Source organism: Porites lutea, chromosome 13 (genome assembly GCF_958299795.1).
Source record: "Porites lutea chromosome 13, jaPorLute2.1, whole genome shotgun sequence".
NCBI classification, from domain to species: domain Eukaryota; kingdom Metazoa; phylum Cnidaria; class Anthozoa; order Scleractinia; family Poritidae; genus Porites; species Porites lutea.
Window position 1 is genome coordinate 23,878,671 of NC_133213.1, and position 18,156 is coordinate 23,896,826.

General features: G+C 36.5%; 1 protein-coding gene across 1 annotated transcript; it reads right to left on the reverse strand.

Moving 5' to 3' along the window:
• Positions 1-284: 284 nt before the first annotated feature.
• LOC140922682 (protein NEDD1-like) lies at positions 285-17,042 on the reverse strand. The gene is made up of 14 exons (XM_073372675.1): positions 16,729-17,042; positions 15,572-15,660; positions 14,673-14,789; positions 11,253-11,393; positions 10,876-11,105; positions 10,087-10,175; positions 9,465-9,568; positions 8,673-8,895; positions 8,189-8,266; positions 3,837-4,270; positions 3,331-3,427; positions 2,449-2,638; positions 2,270-2,336; positions 285-1,417 (listed from the first exon to the last, which is right to left on the reverse strand). Exons 1-14 carry the CDS (start codon positions 16,856-16,858, stop codon positions 1,313-1,315), a joined length of 2,094 nt encoding a protein of 697 aa, XP_073228776.1. The 5' UTR covers positions 16,859-17,042; the 3' UTR covers positions 285-1,312.
• Between the last annotated feature and the right edge of the window lie 1,114 nt (positions 17,043-18,156).

Genomic DNA, 18,156 nt, shown 5'->3' on the forward strand with positions numbered 1-18,156 from the left:
CTATTTACTTCCAAGAGCAGAGCTGTATTTGCATAATTCTTTCTAATCCCCAGTTACACAATCATTAGTAATATTAAAGCAGCTTTTTTCATTGATGATAATCTATTCTGAATCTTTCTTTTGTCTGGTGATTTGATTTGATTAAAATACCTAACATTGCCTGAAAGTCAATCGAAAAAATTTTCTAGCCACATTCAAAACTATTTCATTATCTTAGAATAGAAATAGGCTGGTGGCAGATGTTGAAAGGGGTGGGGGATCTGGACAAAGGGAAAAAATAAGGGGGAATGGGTAAAGAGGGAAAAGGAATGCCATCAGAATACTCAGGGTTTTGGTGGGCATAATGCAATAACACTGACTCTTAAAGCAGCTAGCAATCCCCTTTTCCATTTCCCTTATGTGCTTTTCTTCTCCTCCCCCCTGCCCTTTTTGTACCTGCTATGCAGGCCACCTTTTTTTAATTCAAGTAAGTTTGGAAGCCACATTATAAAAGTGAATATCTCTCTCAGAGATCTAGGAGAGGGGGTAGGGGCTTGGGGCCCCTTAATTTTTACCACAGCATCAAGATACTTTGTGTCTACAAATTATTGAACAGTATTGTTGAACAGACTTGGTTGGATTCTGTTTGCATTATTTTTGTTTTAATCAGATTGTGATCCAGTCTAGTTGAGAAGTAAACATTCTCTCAATTATTATTAGTTTCTGGTTTATGATAGTAAGTATAAAATAAAATATATAATAATATTTATTATTATATAAATAACATTATTGGAGTGATATTACTTAACGCGTGAAATAGGTAGTAGAATATTACATGCTATTATGCACTAATAATTCCATTGTCTTCTTTTGCTAGACTTGCCACAAGTCGACTGTGTGAGTCAAGCACCAATTCGCAAGAAATGCTCGCAAAGCAAGCAAAAAAGTTGCCTTTTGTTTACTTGTAGCTATTTTGCACTAGTTGGTATTCTCTGTTTCATAAGTCAAGTAAAATCACTCTGTGAAGTCAAAGTTAGTGTTCCTGTCTCCTTTAACCATTAACAAAAATATAATGGAAAACGTACTGAATAGTACTAGTTTGAGACAAGTGCTGCAGAATATGCAAAGTAAATGCTGATGCAGCCACTACAGAAATATAGTAAGAAGACAGGAACCCTTCATAATTTTTTGACTCAAAGGAATGTTGAGCCATTGTTCTCCTAGGAGCCGATATGCAAGGAAGGAATGAGTCCAGTGAATCCCTCACCTTGATGACGATGGATACTTTTCTAGGTATAAGCTTAATTTAAAAGGTTCTCACCAAACGTTATCATTAGTATTTAGATTTCAGTCTGTTGTTCTCCTCCTTGAGTCGCTCAATCTCTTTCACCAACGATTCATTTACTGAATACTTTTCTATGATTCCTTTCACTTCATTCTGTTACAAAAGATGCAAACATTGGCACTGCTAAAATAATCAGTCACGGTTTAACACAATGCATGTTACCCAGATTTAGGATGAAAATTTACATTAAATTACAACTTGCTCTAAATAAAGATACAAATTATTGAAAAAAAGACACTTTATAAAATAATTAATATCATTATACATATATAGAAGTTCACCAGACAGTGGGCAAGCTCTGTGAAGAGAGGGGACAAAATCAAGGCCATCAGAGAATACCAACTAGTGAAGGAGGCGGCGTGGCCGAGTGGTTTGAGCGCCGGACTTGCAATTCAGAGGCCCCGAGTTCAAGTCCTGCTCTGACCGCTAGCTGGATTTGTTCACGGTAGTCCCAAGTTCAAATCCTCGACCACGCTTGTAAATAGCTAGCTGGTTTGCCTCCCGCCAGTTGGGATTCTCAACCCTGTTAAGTTCAATTTGAATTATTTGTTTCAGGTATTTGCTTGGCCCCACTAGCATAAGTGCTATAAATACTGCCAAGGGTAAATAATGGAATTATTATTATTATTATTATTATTATTATTATTATTATTATTATTATCAGGTGCATGACATGGGTGTGAATAGAGAGGAAAAGAGAATGTATACCGCAGACCTACTGTTGATTATGCACTTAAACAAGGCTTACTTGTAGGTTATTCTAAGCATGGTGCATAATGCTTTATTAAAATTGGATCAGTAGTGTAGGAAGTGTTAAAAGCTCCTATTAGAGGAATCAAGGCAGAGATTGACTGTTACAGCCTATCAACTGCTTTGTAGCACCTTTCATGTGGGCTATGGATAATGGATTCGCAACAAAGAAATGATGTCAACGTTTTAACTTACTTGCTGAATTTGAAACTGCCTCAGCATCTCCACTTGTAAATTAACAAAATCCCTATGAATTGCCACCCTGAAAACGAGACATTGAGGTGTCATCATTTAACCCTGAGTACCTTAACAAAATATTCATTATTCCTTAAACTGACTTATTTTCAGTGAATCTTATTGAGAGTTTTTTGTACCTGAACTCATCCAGTGATTCATCTATTAAGTTTTTAATGAACTGCACTTGAAATGGCAACATTCCAGCTGCTGTATCACTGGAAGCACCTGCCTCATCTGTCGCTGATTCATTTGGAGGTGCCATTGCGACAGCTCCACTTGGTAAGGGCTCTATACTGTGTTTTATGCTGTCAAATATCAAACTTTGAGCTGTTGATAGTGAAAAAATGAAAAAATGATAAATATACAACACTTACATTCAGATCAATACAAGTGTAAGGCTTAAGTAGTGATGATGATGATGATGATGATGATGATGATGATGATGATGATGATGATGATGATGATCATGATGATGATGATGATGATCATGATGATGATCATGATGATGATGATGATGATGACGATGACGATGACGATGACGATGACGATGATGATGATGATGATGATCATGATGATGATGATGATGATCATGATCATCATGATCATGATGATGATGATGATGATGATGATGATGACGATGACGATGACGATGACGATCATGATGACGATGACGATGACGATGACGATGACGATGACGATGACGATGACGACGATGATGATGATGATGATGATGATCATGATCACGAATCAAATGTACCTTACTATTATGTTACAGGTGAAAACCAAATTCAGGTTGAGTTTTTTTAACCTAGGTTGATTCACATTTTCCTTTGTCTCCAAGCCCTAATTATTCATGAACAAAGCCTAGGAGACAAAAAAAAAGTGAGTCAGAATTAATCTAGGTTAAAAATTTTAACCTGAATTTATTTTAAACTGTAACAGCTACACAGTGGAGGAGGAAATAGTCAGCCTGACACCTAACCTGACATCAAATGTTATAATAATATTATTGTGTTTACCTCCTTGTAACTCTGTTCGAGTGTGAGCTAAGAACTGATCTGCTACTCCTGCTGCTTCTATTGTCCTTCTGGATTGAGAGGGGGATCCAAGTGGGGACTGTTATAACATCACATAGCACATAAGATTGAACATGGTTAGTAGAAACTGGCGATTACTAAATACAAAAAGTGACTTTACATCTGGGTAGATCTTGCTAGAAAGGATCCATTTTCATGTGGTGAACACTGATTCCGATGATGCAAATTCGCACAGAAAGGCAACATTGTATTACTCAATTCACTTCACTCAGAATGGGATACACTCATTGCTCTGGTAGTTTCATTGCTGTTTGAAACAATAGGTTTCTTTTGTTTGTACCACAAGCTAAATGAGGCAAGTGTTTCTTTTAAATGAGTAAATAAACATGGCATGACAAATTTGACCCGACAGTGCAGTGGGCTATATAGGGGCATAGTACCAGCATTATCAATATCGGTCAGTACCTCTTTGCACCTGTTTTACTTACATGTGGTGCTTTTGATGGTCGACTATTTCCTGAGCTAGGTAAAGACCCACTGAATGGCTGTCTGTCATCTCCATCCAACTCTGTAACATGTGATTTCCCCGATGAATACTCTCCTTGAGACTGGTGCCTAGTAGCACTTGGTATCAGGTTCCCACCAAGACTAGCATCAGGTGGGGGTCTGGTGATAAGTTTGGTGTCTGAGTGTGATTTGGACATACCATCATGTGATCGTTCCTTTACTGTACCTACTTCTGTGAGAGACCTAGTAGATGAGCGAGCATATTTTGAGGAAGAGGGTGTTGATACTGATGCTGTCGTCACTCCAAGAGTTCTTGGTGAGTCTGGTGCAGTGATTGTTGAAGAGACCGACTGCTGTGGCTCAGTGCTTGAGGCTAATGATAAGTTGCTCCTTATTGGTGAGAACACTCCTGATCCTTTCAAAAAAGAGCAAATTAAAAAGTAAATAATATTAAATAAGGGTTTTCATTTATAGCGAAAGCTGTTGTGGTCAACCCATGGGGTCCAATGGAGTTTATGGTTCTGCACCTAAAAGTATTCCTTTGTTTCTCTACCTGGTTGTGATAGTATAAGTCTATCACAGTATGGCCCAAGCATCATCATTGTGCAATGTAAGACACATTTAACAGGAAACCCCCACAGCTGGTAGATTTTGTAGTTGGGCCACTGCATGGATAATATACACTGTACTTGAAGATATACTTGACTTAATGGTTATGGGCTAGTACATCTTCAGTAGCAACACTAAAAAATTTATTTTCTTGGCACCCTGATATTGTGAGCAACACCCCGAGTGGGTGCTTATAAAAAGAGGTAGTTTGGACTAAAGTCAAAGCTGTACTTGAAAAAAAATTTAAAAGATATCAATAATTTTGAGTAAACCTGACCTGAAATCAATGACTAGTTTATTATGAAATTTGGAGTTTGCCTCAAATTTCGGCAGTGTTGATAGTGTTAATAAGGTTTACAAAACAGAATCTTCACTGTCACAAACGGACCGCTGAAGAATTAAATCTAAGTTTTTCTAGAAATTTGTGGTGGTTAATTAAGTTGTTGAGCCTTTTTGATTTCAAAGGAACTGAAGAGCTTATCTGAACTGTGTACAGTAACTAGAGAGCTTGCAAAAATCAGTATTATTCAGAAGCTGGATAGCTAGTGAGAACACAAAATCCTTCAACCCGCAACTGAGATATGATGCTCAAAAAGGAATAAAAAAGGCACTCAGTTGAAAGAACCCAATGAAAAATAAAAATACATAAAAATGTCTACCTGTATGGCATCTATAGTACACAGCTGTTGACCTACGTCGACTCATAAGTACACTTTGCTACTTTCCCAAAAGAGATGGTTTCTTGAGAAAAAAACTTAGAAGGCTGAATACCTTTGTGTTGTGTCTGGCATAAATGCAATATCTCCACATGAACTATCCACATGTGAGTAACTGTACATAGTGATAACCTTATTCATGTTTTATAGACCCTCAATTAAAAGAAATCCATCATACACTTTAAGGGTCAGAATAATTATTTGTGTTTATTGAACCAGACACTTATGTAAAAATTAGTTCTAGATATGAATGTTAATAAAATATGCTGTAGTTACCATGCTTCTCTCAGAGTTAGTTTGAGTCAAAATTAGGGACTGATGGTAGTAAGGAACAAAATGAATGCTTCTACGCACAGCAAGATAGAAGCTCCATCAAGTAATATTATTATAGTGTTGTGGTGAAAACCTTTGCTTAGAACAGTAGGCCAATATCTTACATGCAGCCATACCCTCTTTGCTTTCCTCAACTAATTTTATTACTCTACATTCTGTACTCTAGGTTATGTTTCATAGCACATATAATTTTATCTGAATACCATTTTGATAATAATAAATTCTTATCTTAATGAACTTTGAAAAGGGGAAAAAACAAAGAAAATCATGGTACTGAAAACAAAGCAGTCACCAACTGTGACCACCACACAATCAAGAATGAAACAACCACTATGTTCAAGGTACCTGTATGAACCTGTTGAGACAAAGTAAAGATCCTACAGTTTCTTACCAGTTATGCATAATATAGACTATTGCCAAACAGGTAAGGGATATTTTTCCCTTTTCCTTTCCAGCTAATGTGCGAAAAAATAATAAATTAAACAGTTTTAATTGATTTCTATTATTCCTTTTATTGACACCAGTACAAGTATATTATTATCTACGTATATTTTAAAAAAAAAAAAACCAGATTGTCTTAGTTCAATTTTCTAATAACACATGTGATTTTTAAAATATGCAAAGCAAGCAAGACAACATGGGCAATTCCACCGTTATGGACATTACACTCAGAGAGCATTTTTTAACTTTGATCTCCTGTCCTGATCACAATATGCAGTATATTGCTGTTTTGTATCAACCACATTGCACCATAATGACTTGCCTTTTCCTCAATAAAAAAATACTCGGAGAAAAAATTTTTAGCTCCCTCTGATTTTGACTGAAAGGCCTGTTACGGACATTACAGCTAAAACAACCACCAATTTTAATCACGACTTTTAAGGCTCAGTTCCTGTGATTTATGAAACATTTGAAGGAAACAAATTCATATTTTTTATTGGCAAATGCTCAAAGTTTTCCTCAGTTACATTAAATTTCTCTGAGGTCTATCCTTACTGCTTTGGTTCCCTAAAAGGTTGTGTTATGGACATTACACCAAGTGTTACGGACATTACTGTCTGTGAATTTTTTCTTGAAAATTATATTATGTGTACTATGATGCTAAAAAAATTGCTTATTTCATTTATTTTTATGTGTTAAGTTTACCATCAGCAATAAATAGAAGCCCTGAAAATTAAATGAAAACAAAAGCACACAAAAGCTGTATTGTAATTATGGCTGGTCAGCTCATTCCTTTTCAGAGCATGCTCTTAACATTCTTTGAAAGAAAACCACCAACCACTAGTTTTAATCAAATTATGACATCTCATTGTACTCTGAAAGTTACATGAACTGACCGACTGGCCCAGCCAGGATGACGTTGATGATGTGCACATCTCTTGTGTGTTTTACGGCCCTGTCACCCTAGAGAGTGCTTGCCCATTTGCTGTTCCAAAACAGCAAAACATTGAAAAAATGTTTAAAGAAATTAAAAAGCAAAGAAAGTCTCATTAAGATGCTACACAGCTGATCAGTTTTTAGGTGAATAAAACAATTTTGGTCTTTTAAGAAGAACATGGTTTCCCACTCAGCACTGTTTGAATTTCTTGTTATGCAAATCTGAAACTTTTGTTTAGCTTTAGCATTATTTCATTCATTGTGGATAAATTATAGAGCTCAGTTGGTACCCTAACTGTCACTTGGTTCAATACCTTTGGATATTTGTATAAAGATGCTTAAGAATGCTCATTTTTCCTTAGAGACTTGTATTGTTATGGACATTACGTTATGGACATTACCTATCTTTGAAATAGTTTCTATGATTAAAAAGCCTACTAGAAATAAAAAGCTTATCAGACAAATGATGGCACTAACAAATCCAAGGAGCAGGAGAAGTTGTTTTGATTAAAGAGTTAAATCCTGTCTGACACAAAGAAAGAAGTGAAATTTTTGTGATGGACATTACTCATCTACTTAGATATTTTCAACTAACCAAAAATGGGGAAAAATTATTGAAAACCATCAAATTTTTTTCTCGTGTGAAAAAAAGGCTTATGGTCTAATTATACCACAGTTTCAGTGGACTGGATTGATTTTGACATTTTGACAAATTGTTCCTTAACTTGCACCTGTGGGTCCCACGCTTTCCTTGTTTATATGACCTATTGAGTAGTAGACCCCCTGCGGAGTGCAGAAGGGCGAAAACAGAAATGACCTGTATGTTTTTAATACAGTGATGTGTCTTCTCTTTACTGGCACAGAAATTAATTCCAATATCCTTCTTTTAATAATTATTGATTTTTCACTTCTCATGTGGAATTGCCCACATTTGTGTCTAATTTCAAAGCAACTGTAAGGCAGCAAACTTTACCTATGGTAATTAATTTAAAAGTTGCTTAAATTATTAATCATCATAAATGTGACTTACCAAAAATTAAGTGAACATAAAACAAGACGTACGATTCAAGAAATGAGGATTCTAATGCAGTGTATATTCACCAAAGTAAAAAATTTCTTTTTGTAAAACCCTAAGAAATCCAATAGTACTTCGCAAAAGTTCTGCCATAAAGGTTTCACTTGAATGGTAACACCATAGGGTTTCTTCCACAGGTTTAAAAGATCTCAGAGAGTGGCAAATTATGACAATAGATATTGTACAAAGGTGCCCAATAGGAGTGGTAGTGAAATATTCTTACCATCAGGTGGATTGTTTTCCTTGAAGTTATTTGATCCAGTAACAGGAGCCTGTCTGCTGTTGACCACGGGAGTCTTGACTGGAAGATTTTAATAATATTATAAGTTAAAAGTTCACCTGCTGGACAAAACAAGATGAAGATGGTCCTAGCCCTCCCAAATGGTAGGACTGCATTTGCCAGAAACTGGTCCTAATATTAAAATAACCAGGCCTGGATTTTTGCCGGGAGCAGGGTCATAATGGTTTTTGCTCAAGTCTCTTTGTTTTATCCTGCAGTATTGTAATTTGGTTTGCCCAACAAAGTGGTTTCTAGAAATTTCGGAAAATTATGGTGCTGTGTTGCATTCTTCTTTTCTTTTACACTTTTCTTTACAGTTTACTGACCCCCTTTATTCCCTTCCTACTTTCAGGTTTACATTTGGGTGAAGGACCTTGTATAAAAATGTTATAAACCCTTTCAAAAAATGCTAATTAAAATAACATACTTTCTCTAAGGGGTGAGAAGATGTCCTCTGAATCCTCTTTTACACCATTTTGTTTTATTACTGGTGTATGTGCAGTGTTATCTTGCTGTTCAGGCATAGGTGTTGGCGAGGATGGAGGGGGGATAGATGTGTCATCAGGCTTGTCTGATGGTTTTTGTGGTCTACCACTAAGCACAGCACTTGATCTTGTCCCTTTGCTGGTGGCTGTAGGTGCATTATTAACCTGTGGAGAAAAACAAATGATGATTATTTGAATGGTCTAGTAATTACTGAGTTGCTAACTCAGTTCACATACGTGAGACCGACTTTGTCTAGTAGTAAAAACAAACAAACTGGTGACCATACAAATCAACATGATTCATGATTACAAGAATGTAGGCTGATCCGCTATGATTTATTCATATGTTGGTACATGTAGTTCTTATTTGTTTTTGATCGTTGGCTGCGTGACCTCCAATTTCAAGTGCTTGAGCTTTCCACTTTGTGTTCTAGTTCCTAATGGAGAATTGATACCATCTTCAGGTATCTTCTGTTACAATTTTTGTAATTCATAAATTTCAAGTGAAACATATTATAATATTATATTCACTTAATAAATCTCCACATTCAATCATAATTCTAGTCTGTTACTCCCTTTTTTGCTACCGGTAATGCATGTATCTAAATTTAATAAGCCCACCTCTTTATCAAGCCCTTCTTAAATGTGCTTGAAAAAATAAACTCCCTGGGCACTAAATTACCAGTAACAGTTAAATTGAAAAGTTTAATGAGAACAAGAAAACAAAAACTAACCTTGCTTAAAGACCGGAATGCAAGTGATTGAACAGATGTTTTGTGTGCTACTGTTGTGGAGACAGGTGTGGACCCACTGCGCAAATCATATATGTATATTTTACCTACAACAGGTAATAAAAAAAAATCTGAATCATAATTCTACTAATGTCAATAAGCCATACAGTGCTGTAGACTAAGATACATTCATACACTGATGTAAACAATTGACCCAAAACTTTGTCCACTATGGTGGCAAATACATGTATGAGTCAAAATAATTTGTTTTCACACTTTGAAAGGACAAAGAGGTCCCCAGTTAATAAACTGTCAAGGGTGGAGGCCTTTAGTCACTGTGGAACAAAAAAATTAATAAGGTTCATTTCTAACTTAGTCCTGACCTCAAAATCTAAAGCTAAACATGTTACCAACTTGAACCATGGTGTTTCCACTTACAGCAGAAACAGACTGACTTTATGGTTTAATTTTACGGCTAACTTATTAGTTCATTAAGTATGATTATTAACTGGATCAGAATGCACCTTGGATTTATGGGTAAAAAAAAGCTTTAGTAATAAAGAAAATGCAATCCAACATACTAAAGAAAATGTAAATTTAGTGCAAGAAATCCATAGTAACACACCTCTAGTTGATCCAACTGCAAGAGTTGCTCCGTCAGACATAAAATCAACAGAGGTCAAAGGTGCTTCTGCTGTCATAACTTTTACTGATCTAGGAACACAAAGGTTTAAATATTAGTAAATAGCTGGCAAGTAGCAAGGAAGTCCTAGCTAATGTAGCTCCAAACAATGTAAGTTGACTTTTAACTGACTATTACATGATTTTGTTTATGTTTTATGTCTGTACATTGCAGGACTGTCATGATTTTCCATGGCTGGTATGAATGTTACTCCCGCCTACTTTAGTAGGAAAATAGAAGAAAAATAGAACCAAACAATATCCCTAGCTGTTTGATTCCCTGCCTACTTGTATCATTTACCCGGCCAACTTGAAATTTTAATGACAGCCGTGGTGCATTGTCTACATCCACCAACAATCAGTTACATGGGACTTCATTGAATAATGTGTTTTCCTTTTTTTGTTTGTGTCATGAATCAATCACCACTTAAGCCAGTCATAATTTTGTATGCATATGACCTCCTTTTCTGTCTGTTTCTGTGACATCAGCCAGACCACAACCTAACTTTTAGCCCTGCATTAAAATGCTTTTAAATGACTGATTTCAATATTTACTAATAAGCAAATCCTGGCAAGGACACCTGAAACAGGAAAAACTGGAACTTGAAATATCACAGAACCTTGAGCATTACTTTTATGCTCAAACTATGTTTCAGACTTAAGGAATTTATTATAGCTAGATATCTCAGGTAGTTGTGGTGAAATATATTACATACATAAACAAAATACTTACTTTTTGCCCTGTACATCATAAAACACAATTCGTTTGTCCAGACCCACACTACAGAGAAGCATGTCATTCATAGGGGAGAAACTAAGACCTGTGGCAGGGGCCTTGTGATCTGATGCAAATGATGTGAAAAGTTTGCGAGTGTTAGAGTCCCAAAGATTAAGAGCTGAATCATCACTGACAGCACCAAGTAAACTCTTTTTAAAGTGTGAAAACTGAATGTCCCGTACTGCCTGCAAAAGATCAATGAAGATACAAGATCAAGTACTTAAGAATCAATAATTTTTGACATTTTTAACGTACACTGTAATTAACTCCCAATATAATTTCTGAAGAAAATCTCAACTTACTGTTTAATAACTGTAAGGACATTAAAATACCTGAGTTTTAACAAGTCTGAGAGGATCTGAGGCTTGTCCTGATATGACATTATGAAGCAGTATATCACCATTCACAGAGCCAGATGCAATGGATGTGTCATTCCAGTTAAATGTAACACAGGATACTACATCTTTGTGATCCTAACAAAAAAAATAAACAGCTGAAATGTAAACTACCGTGACAAATGAGGAGAATTATAAGTTAACGAAAAACTGATACAAACACAAATGCAATTATCTTTGGTCTGTACAGACCTCCGCATTGTAGAGGGACCAATTACTATGCAGAGCTGGAAAAAGAGTTCAATGAATGCCTTATGTGGGCCACCATGCAATTCTCTACGGTTATCATCATGGGAGATTTAAACATGGATAAACTTAAGGTAAATGGAAGAGAGGCAAAGCTGCTGAGAGACATTGAGGAAGTCTTTGAGCTGACATGTCTTGTTACTGAACCCACACGAATTACGGATACATCGCAGACGCTCTTGGACGTACTCCTGACAAATCAACTGGATCTTTTTAAAAATGCTGGAGTCAGTGATATTGGCCTGAGTGATCATTGTATGGTATATGGTTTTCTCAAGGAAACTGTCAAAAAACACACAGCAGACATCATTACTTGCAGAAGCTTTAAAAAACTAGATATGGAAGAATTCAAAAAAGATCTGGAGGAAGCTGTATGGTTTAAACAAAATGTGACAGAAGTTGATAAGCTATATGATAATTGGTACACGGAATTAATGAGGATTGTGGATAAACACCTGCCATTAAAGAGAGTTAAAGCACGGAAGATAGACGTACCATACATGACGGGTGAGTGGAAGGAAGCCATCCGGAAAAAGAGAAAGTATGCCAAGAAATTCAGTCAAAGCAAAACCAAAGAAAACATGGAGTTAATGAAGAAATGGCGCAATAATGCCACACGATTAAGAAGAAAGGCGATCAAGAATTATTGGAATGCCATATGCGAGGACATGAATAATAACTCAAGAAAATTCTATAACACCTTTACTCCGTTCCTCAGGACCAAACCAAAAAAGGACAAAAGTTTAATCTCTCTTAATATCGAAGGTGTTACACACCAGGACCAGAGGCTTGTGGCACAAGAATTTACCAACTACTTTTGTTCGATAGCTGATCACATTGGTGGGACTGACGTAGGGACTCTAACAGAGGCTCTATGTTATCAACATCATAGTGTCGCGAGCATAAATGCCAGACACGATCCAAATACATTCAGTTTCAGAAGACTGGATAGGAATGAGGTCCTCGCAGCACTGAGAGAAATTAATCCCCATAAAGCAACAGGATATGATATGTTACCTCCAAGAGTACTTAAAATGACAGCAGAACTGCTAGCAACACTACTGACTACTATATTTAATCAGGCTATTGAGGAAAATCGTTGGCCCAGCGCCTGGAAAAGAGGAGAGTGGATCCCGATTTATAAGAAGGAAGACCCCTTAGATAAAGTTAATTACAGATCAGTAACCGTGCTAACTGCGGTTGATAAAATCTTTGAGCAGCTAATATGCAAACAACTAAGTGAAAAGTTTGAGCCAATTTTTGATACCTTTTTGTCAGCTTACCGCAAACACTTCAGCTGCGAAACGACCTTGATACGCCTTACTGAAGATTGGAAGCATGCAGCAGACGAAGGGCATGCATCAGTGATATTATCCAAGAAAATGAGCAAAGCTTTTGACTCATTACATCCAAATTTGTTACTGGCAAAGTTAAAAGCCTATGGGCTGTCTCACCCCGCTTTGGGATTAATGCGATCTTATTTTGATGATCGGGAAAACAGAACAAGAGTTGGCAACTACACAAGTGATTGGAAAGCTGTCAAACGAGGCTGCCCGCAAGGGTCATCCCTGGGACCGTTGTTGTGGAACGTGTATCAAAACGATTTATTCTACACTGGTGTTAAATCTCAGTTGTCTGCCTATGCCGATGACCATCAGATCTACTGCTCCAATTTGAATCTGCACTCTGCTATAGATAGAATTAAGGAAGATGGGGAAGAGACATCGAGGTGGTATAAGACAAATTTTCTGCAAGGCAATTATAGCAAATACCAAGCAATGGCTATAGCAAGGGACACACAACAAATGGAGCTAGTGATTGATGATTGCAGAATCAACTTTACCGATGCATTCAAACTGCTAAGCATAATTATTGATAAGGACTTGAATTTCTCGCAGCATATATCAGAGGTCTGTATAAAAACCAGTAAAATGATTGGTGTTCTTCAAAGGCTAAAGAATCTGATCCCGATGAACGCCAAACTACGGATATATAAAACTGCAGTTTTACCCCATCTCACATACTGTAGCTTGGTGTGGCACTTTGGTCGAGCAAGCGACAGAAACAAGCTAGAGAGAATTAATGAGAGAGGACTACGTACAGTCTTCAAAGATCGAGTCTCTCCTTATGGTGACCTTCTTACACATGCTGGAATGACTAGTCTATATAACATGAGATTACAAGATATCGCTATCTTTATGTTCAAAATAAGGAATAGATTACTGCCTTACAACATACTAGAACTCTTCTCGTCATTGTCTTCGAATTACAACCTGAGGAACTCGGACTTTCACGTTCAAAGGGTAAAAACTGTTAAATATGGAAAGCATTCCCTCAGATTTTTTGGGCCATTTTTATGGTCAAAATTGAGTATGAAGGACAGAAACGAGACCTCCCTAAGCAGGTTTAAAGCAAATATAACGAGAAAAAAATCTGAGCAAATTGGTTAGTGATAACGCATGCAAAGGGTGCCACCTGTGTGACTCATAATTCATAAACAGGAAACATCATAACTGGTAGAGTTGATATATTATGAAATTGTATATATAGTTTTTTTCTTATTCATTACATAGGTGTATTTTCGAAGCATATTGAATATCGTGTATCTTTTAAGTAGTTTTTAGAATAGTTAAATCTTATTGGCTTATAGTATCGTATATATATTTCTTATTAATAAGTTATTTAAGTAGTGTCCCCAATTAGTAGGCCTGACGGCAAGCTAGAAGACTAGACACTTAAATAAAGTTGTTGATTGATTGATTGATTGAATAAGTAACTTCTACTTCTTGATGGGACATAAAAGAAAAAGACACTACTATTTCAGTATGCAAGGTGTTCATGAGGCATCAGGGATGGGAGAATTCTGTTTGCTATGCAGAGTTTGGCTAACATTCCATAGCCTATGTCTATTTTTCATTCAGATGTGGAGCCTCTTTCAAAATATTTTCCTTTAAAGTTACACCTTTCCCCTGCTACTAGAATTCTAAATGAAAAACCTGAGTTATAAATCTTGCAAGGTACCATAAACTTCCTTTTCCATGATTTTACCAAACGTTTTTTTCATGGTCCTAGAATTTTGGTTTTTGGGTAATCTTTGAACAATAAACAAACCTTATATGTTTTCTTTATACTTTTTGTCTTCATGTCCCAAATATTAAGAGTCTTGCCTTTTCCACCAGTCAGCAAATATCGAGAAGATGAATTGAAAGCAACGCAGGTATTTCCTTCCTGAAATTAATGATAATATTATATTTATAATTCACAGTACCTAGTAGGTAATTTTAGAAATAATAACAATGGAAACATGACAGGATGCAAGCTTTTCATCCACAAAAGTGAACACCAGTGTTTCAAGTAAAACCATCATTAGAAAATCAAAAGAATCTTCCAAAATGTTAATACTAGCTGCATAAATTACAACATTAAATCGCTGGACAGGTGCACCCTGCAAATGGGAGCAGCTCCTTTTTTTCAAAATAATGACATATTTAATACTTGAAGATAATTTTTTGCAAACATTTTTGGCAAAAGTAACAGCATCATATCATTTCTGAGAAAAAGAAAGTTCAAGGTTGTGCGCTCAGAAAAAATTGAAGGGGCCAGACTGCCCAATTCTCTGAACCTGTGAACTCCAGAGTACCCAGCAAAGACGTTCTATGAATAAACTAAGATTTCCTTATCATCTAAGGGTAAAAGAAAGGTGAAAAGGGCCACTGATGGCATCACCGCTGCTAAAGCACAGCCCACAAGATATGGTTTGCTAATTTTGCACAATAAAGCAGTTCAACCATTGTTTCAGTACAAAGTCAGAATTGCAAGGATTATTTTGAGCTTCAGTATTTCATATTGTAAACAAAAAAGTAAAGATAAATTTTGATTCACTTTTAATGTCCCACGTATTTTTGGCCAATAAAAACATTATTTTGTTCTAATGCAGCTTTATTGATTGGATTTTTCTGTATTAATACCACAATGGTACAACCTTGAATTAACCTTTCTGATACACTTACCCCAGCATTAATCTCACTTGTATCATACACATCCCCCTTTATGTATGTGACAACAACTTTGTCATTGGCAGCACTTGCCAGACATTGACCTGATGTTGGTGTCAAGTAAATACAGCTGAAAAAATGTGTTAAATTTGGAACATAATGTATAAAACATAGGCTTGATTAGCTTTACATTTTTTTAAGAACTTTGTCCCAGTTACACCATGGACTGGATTGATCTACAACATTGTAATAGGTTATGGGAAAGAAATGCAAGGAGTTGATGAAGATATTTCCAAATGGTAAGAAAATGAAATATTTCATTCACAAGAGACCATGGTTTCTTTTGTTATTAATGTTTCCACAGCAAGAAATTCACATTTTCAGTAGGCTATGCCTTTTTGCCTCATTATTTTTAAAGTACAAGATGCTCAAAATAAGGATGTAAGCATAAGTTTAACTGAAGCCAAATATTTCAATGTCGTTGAAATTTTAACATCACAAGATGGTCCAAAAGCAATTTTTGTAATAGGTAAAAGAGAGGGTCAGACTTCTGTATTACCCCATACATTTATTATGCATGCATACAGCAATTTCATACTTTTTCTCACAAATAGTTTAATAGGTATAGAGTCAAAACATGCATGCATAATTAACGTATGGGGTTGCACGAAAAGAGAAAGCTGTGTGGTGCCAATTATAGTCAGCTGTTTGAGTTAAAGGTGTCTTGGAATGATAAAATAGATTACAACTGTTCAGACATTTTGATCTCAAATCGGTTGGGCAAACATTAGCTACGCGAAGTGAAAACAGATCTATATTCGAATAGGAAATAAAGTTAGTTCCTTATACTTTTTTCTGCAGGTCAAATATCATACGCTGCTTGATACTCGAGTAAAATTTTTCAATGAAAAGGCAAGCAAAACTAAGAGGTTATTTCTATTGAAATGCAAATTGAAGCCAATACAATCTTATAAACAACGGCTCGAAACATCACACATCGAACTGGGAACTGGATTAAGAAATTCCTTCTTTGATTTGCTTTGAAAGTAAAGAAAGAGGAAGGTTCAACGCCTTTAAAAAACATTGAAAAGTAAATACCACAGCTTAGTACCACATAACACAGCATACGATATAAAGCATAAATTACAAGTCTACATGAACTTGAAGGATACCGTTTGGGCTCCAACATAGTGAACCAACAGGTTGCGAGTGAGGGCTGAATGCTTTACTCATACTTAGTTCTGGCATGTCCCAGATCTTTATATCGCCTCCAGATGACGCAAGACGTATCTTTCCTGCCATTCTCCCTTTTTCACTTCTCCGTATAATTTCACATAATTGTTATATACGTTTTTTAGAAAACAATTACTAAGTTCGATATTGCCGCCATTTTTTTTCCAGCACGGGCCTTACCATGATGCTTTGAGAGCCGTAAAATTATATGTCCCCATACATCAAGTACCTACCATTATGTGATTATCCACTGACCGGGGCTCGGATAACCCTTCGTCCATCAGCACTTCTGCACACGTCCGAAACCTGCGTCCGAAAAGAGTTATCTAGCCTAGCAAGAAGGGGAAATTCACCAGTGTTGTAAAGCCTAAACTTCTGCAACCAGAGTGCGTATCTTAGCGGAAAACATGAGCATCGCTTGCAGCTAGCTATAAAAGTCATAAAGACGATAGTGTCGACATGTACAGACTTGCGCTGGCTACCAATCAGGCAACAACTTTATTTTCGTTTTGCTGTTCTGGTTTTTAAGTGCATGACGAGTTGTGCTCCGGAGTATTTGACATCAAAGCTCGTTGGAAGATCCGCCGTCTCGACAAGGAATACGAGAAATTCTCAACTTTTGAACATACCACTCTTCCGCACTGCCAGCGGCCAAAGGACCTTTCAATATAGAGCAACCTCTCTCTGGAATGAGTTGCAGCCTGCGCTCAAACTTAGCCCATCCGTGACGGAATTCAAGTGTTTACTCAGGCAAAAGCTTCTTAATGACTGCTTTATTTAATTAATTTTATTAATTTTATTGACCTTTGTCTTCTTTTATCATTGTTATATTCTTATTGTCATGTACTTGGTTTATAATTTTGTAATGTAAAATTGACTCTGAAAAGCCCCGTGGGGACGAGCCAATAAAGTATGTATGTATGTATGTATGTATGTATGTATGTACGCTGTAAGTGTTGAGCGCGCATTTGTCAAACAAAGTTCCTCAGCGAAGAAAGCGCGCTCCATGAAAACGCAAAAGTAACTGAAAATGGCTAAAACGGTACCATCTTTGATGCGAGCTTGCCCATTTACTGGTATCCACAAGAGTACAGCACAAGGGCGTTTTCAAAAATCTCCATTCTGAAGAGCGTTTTTGAAAAGATGCGTTTTCGGTCGGTTACCATTTTAACCCAATAGGTGCAGACGGTAGACTAATCTCCATTTTCAAACAAACAAGAATGCCACCACTGTAGCGTAATTATTTTTTACGCGCGTACGCGTTTAAATCAAATAGAGAATGTATGGAAGGTCGCGCGTAAAGTAAAAGTTGAACCTTGCAAACATTAGAGAGCTTTAGATTCGAGGACGACATTTAACTTTAAGTT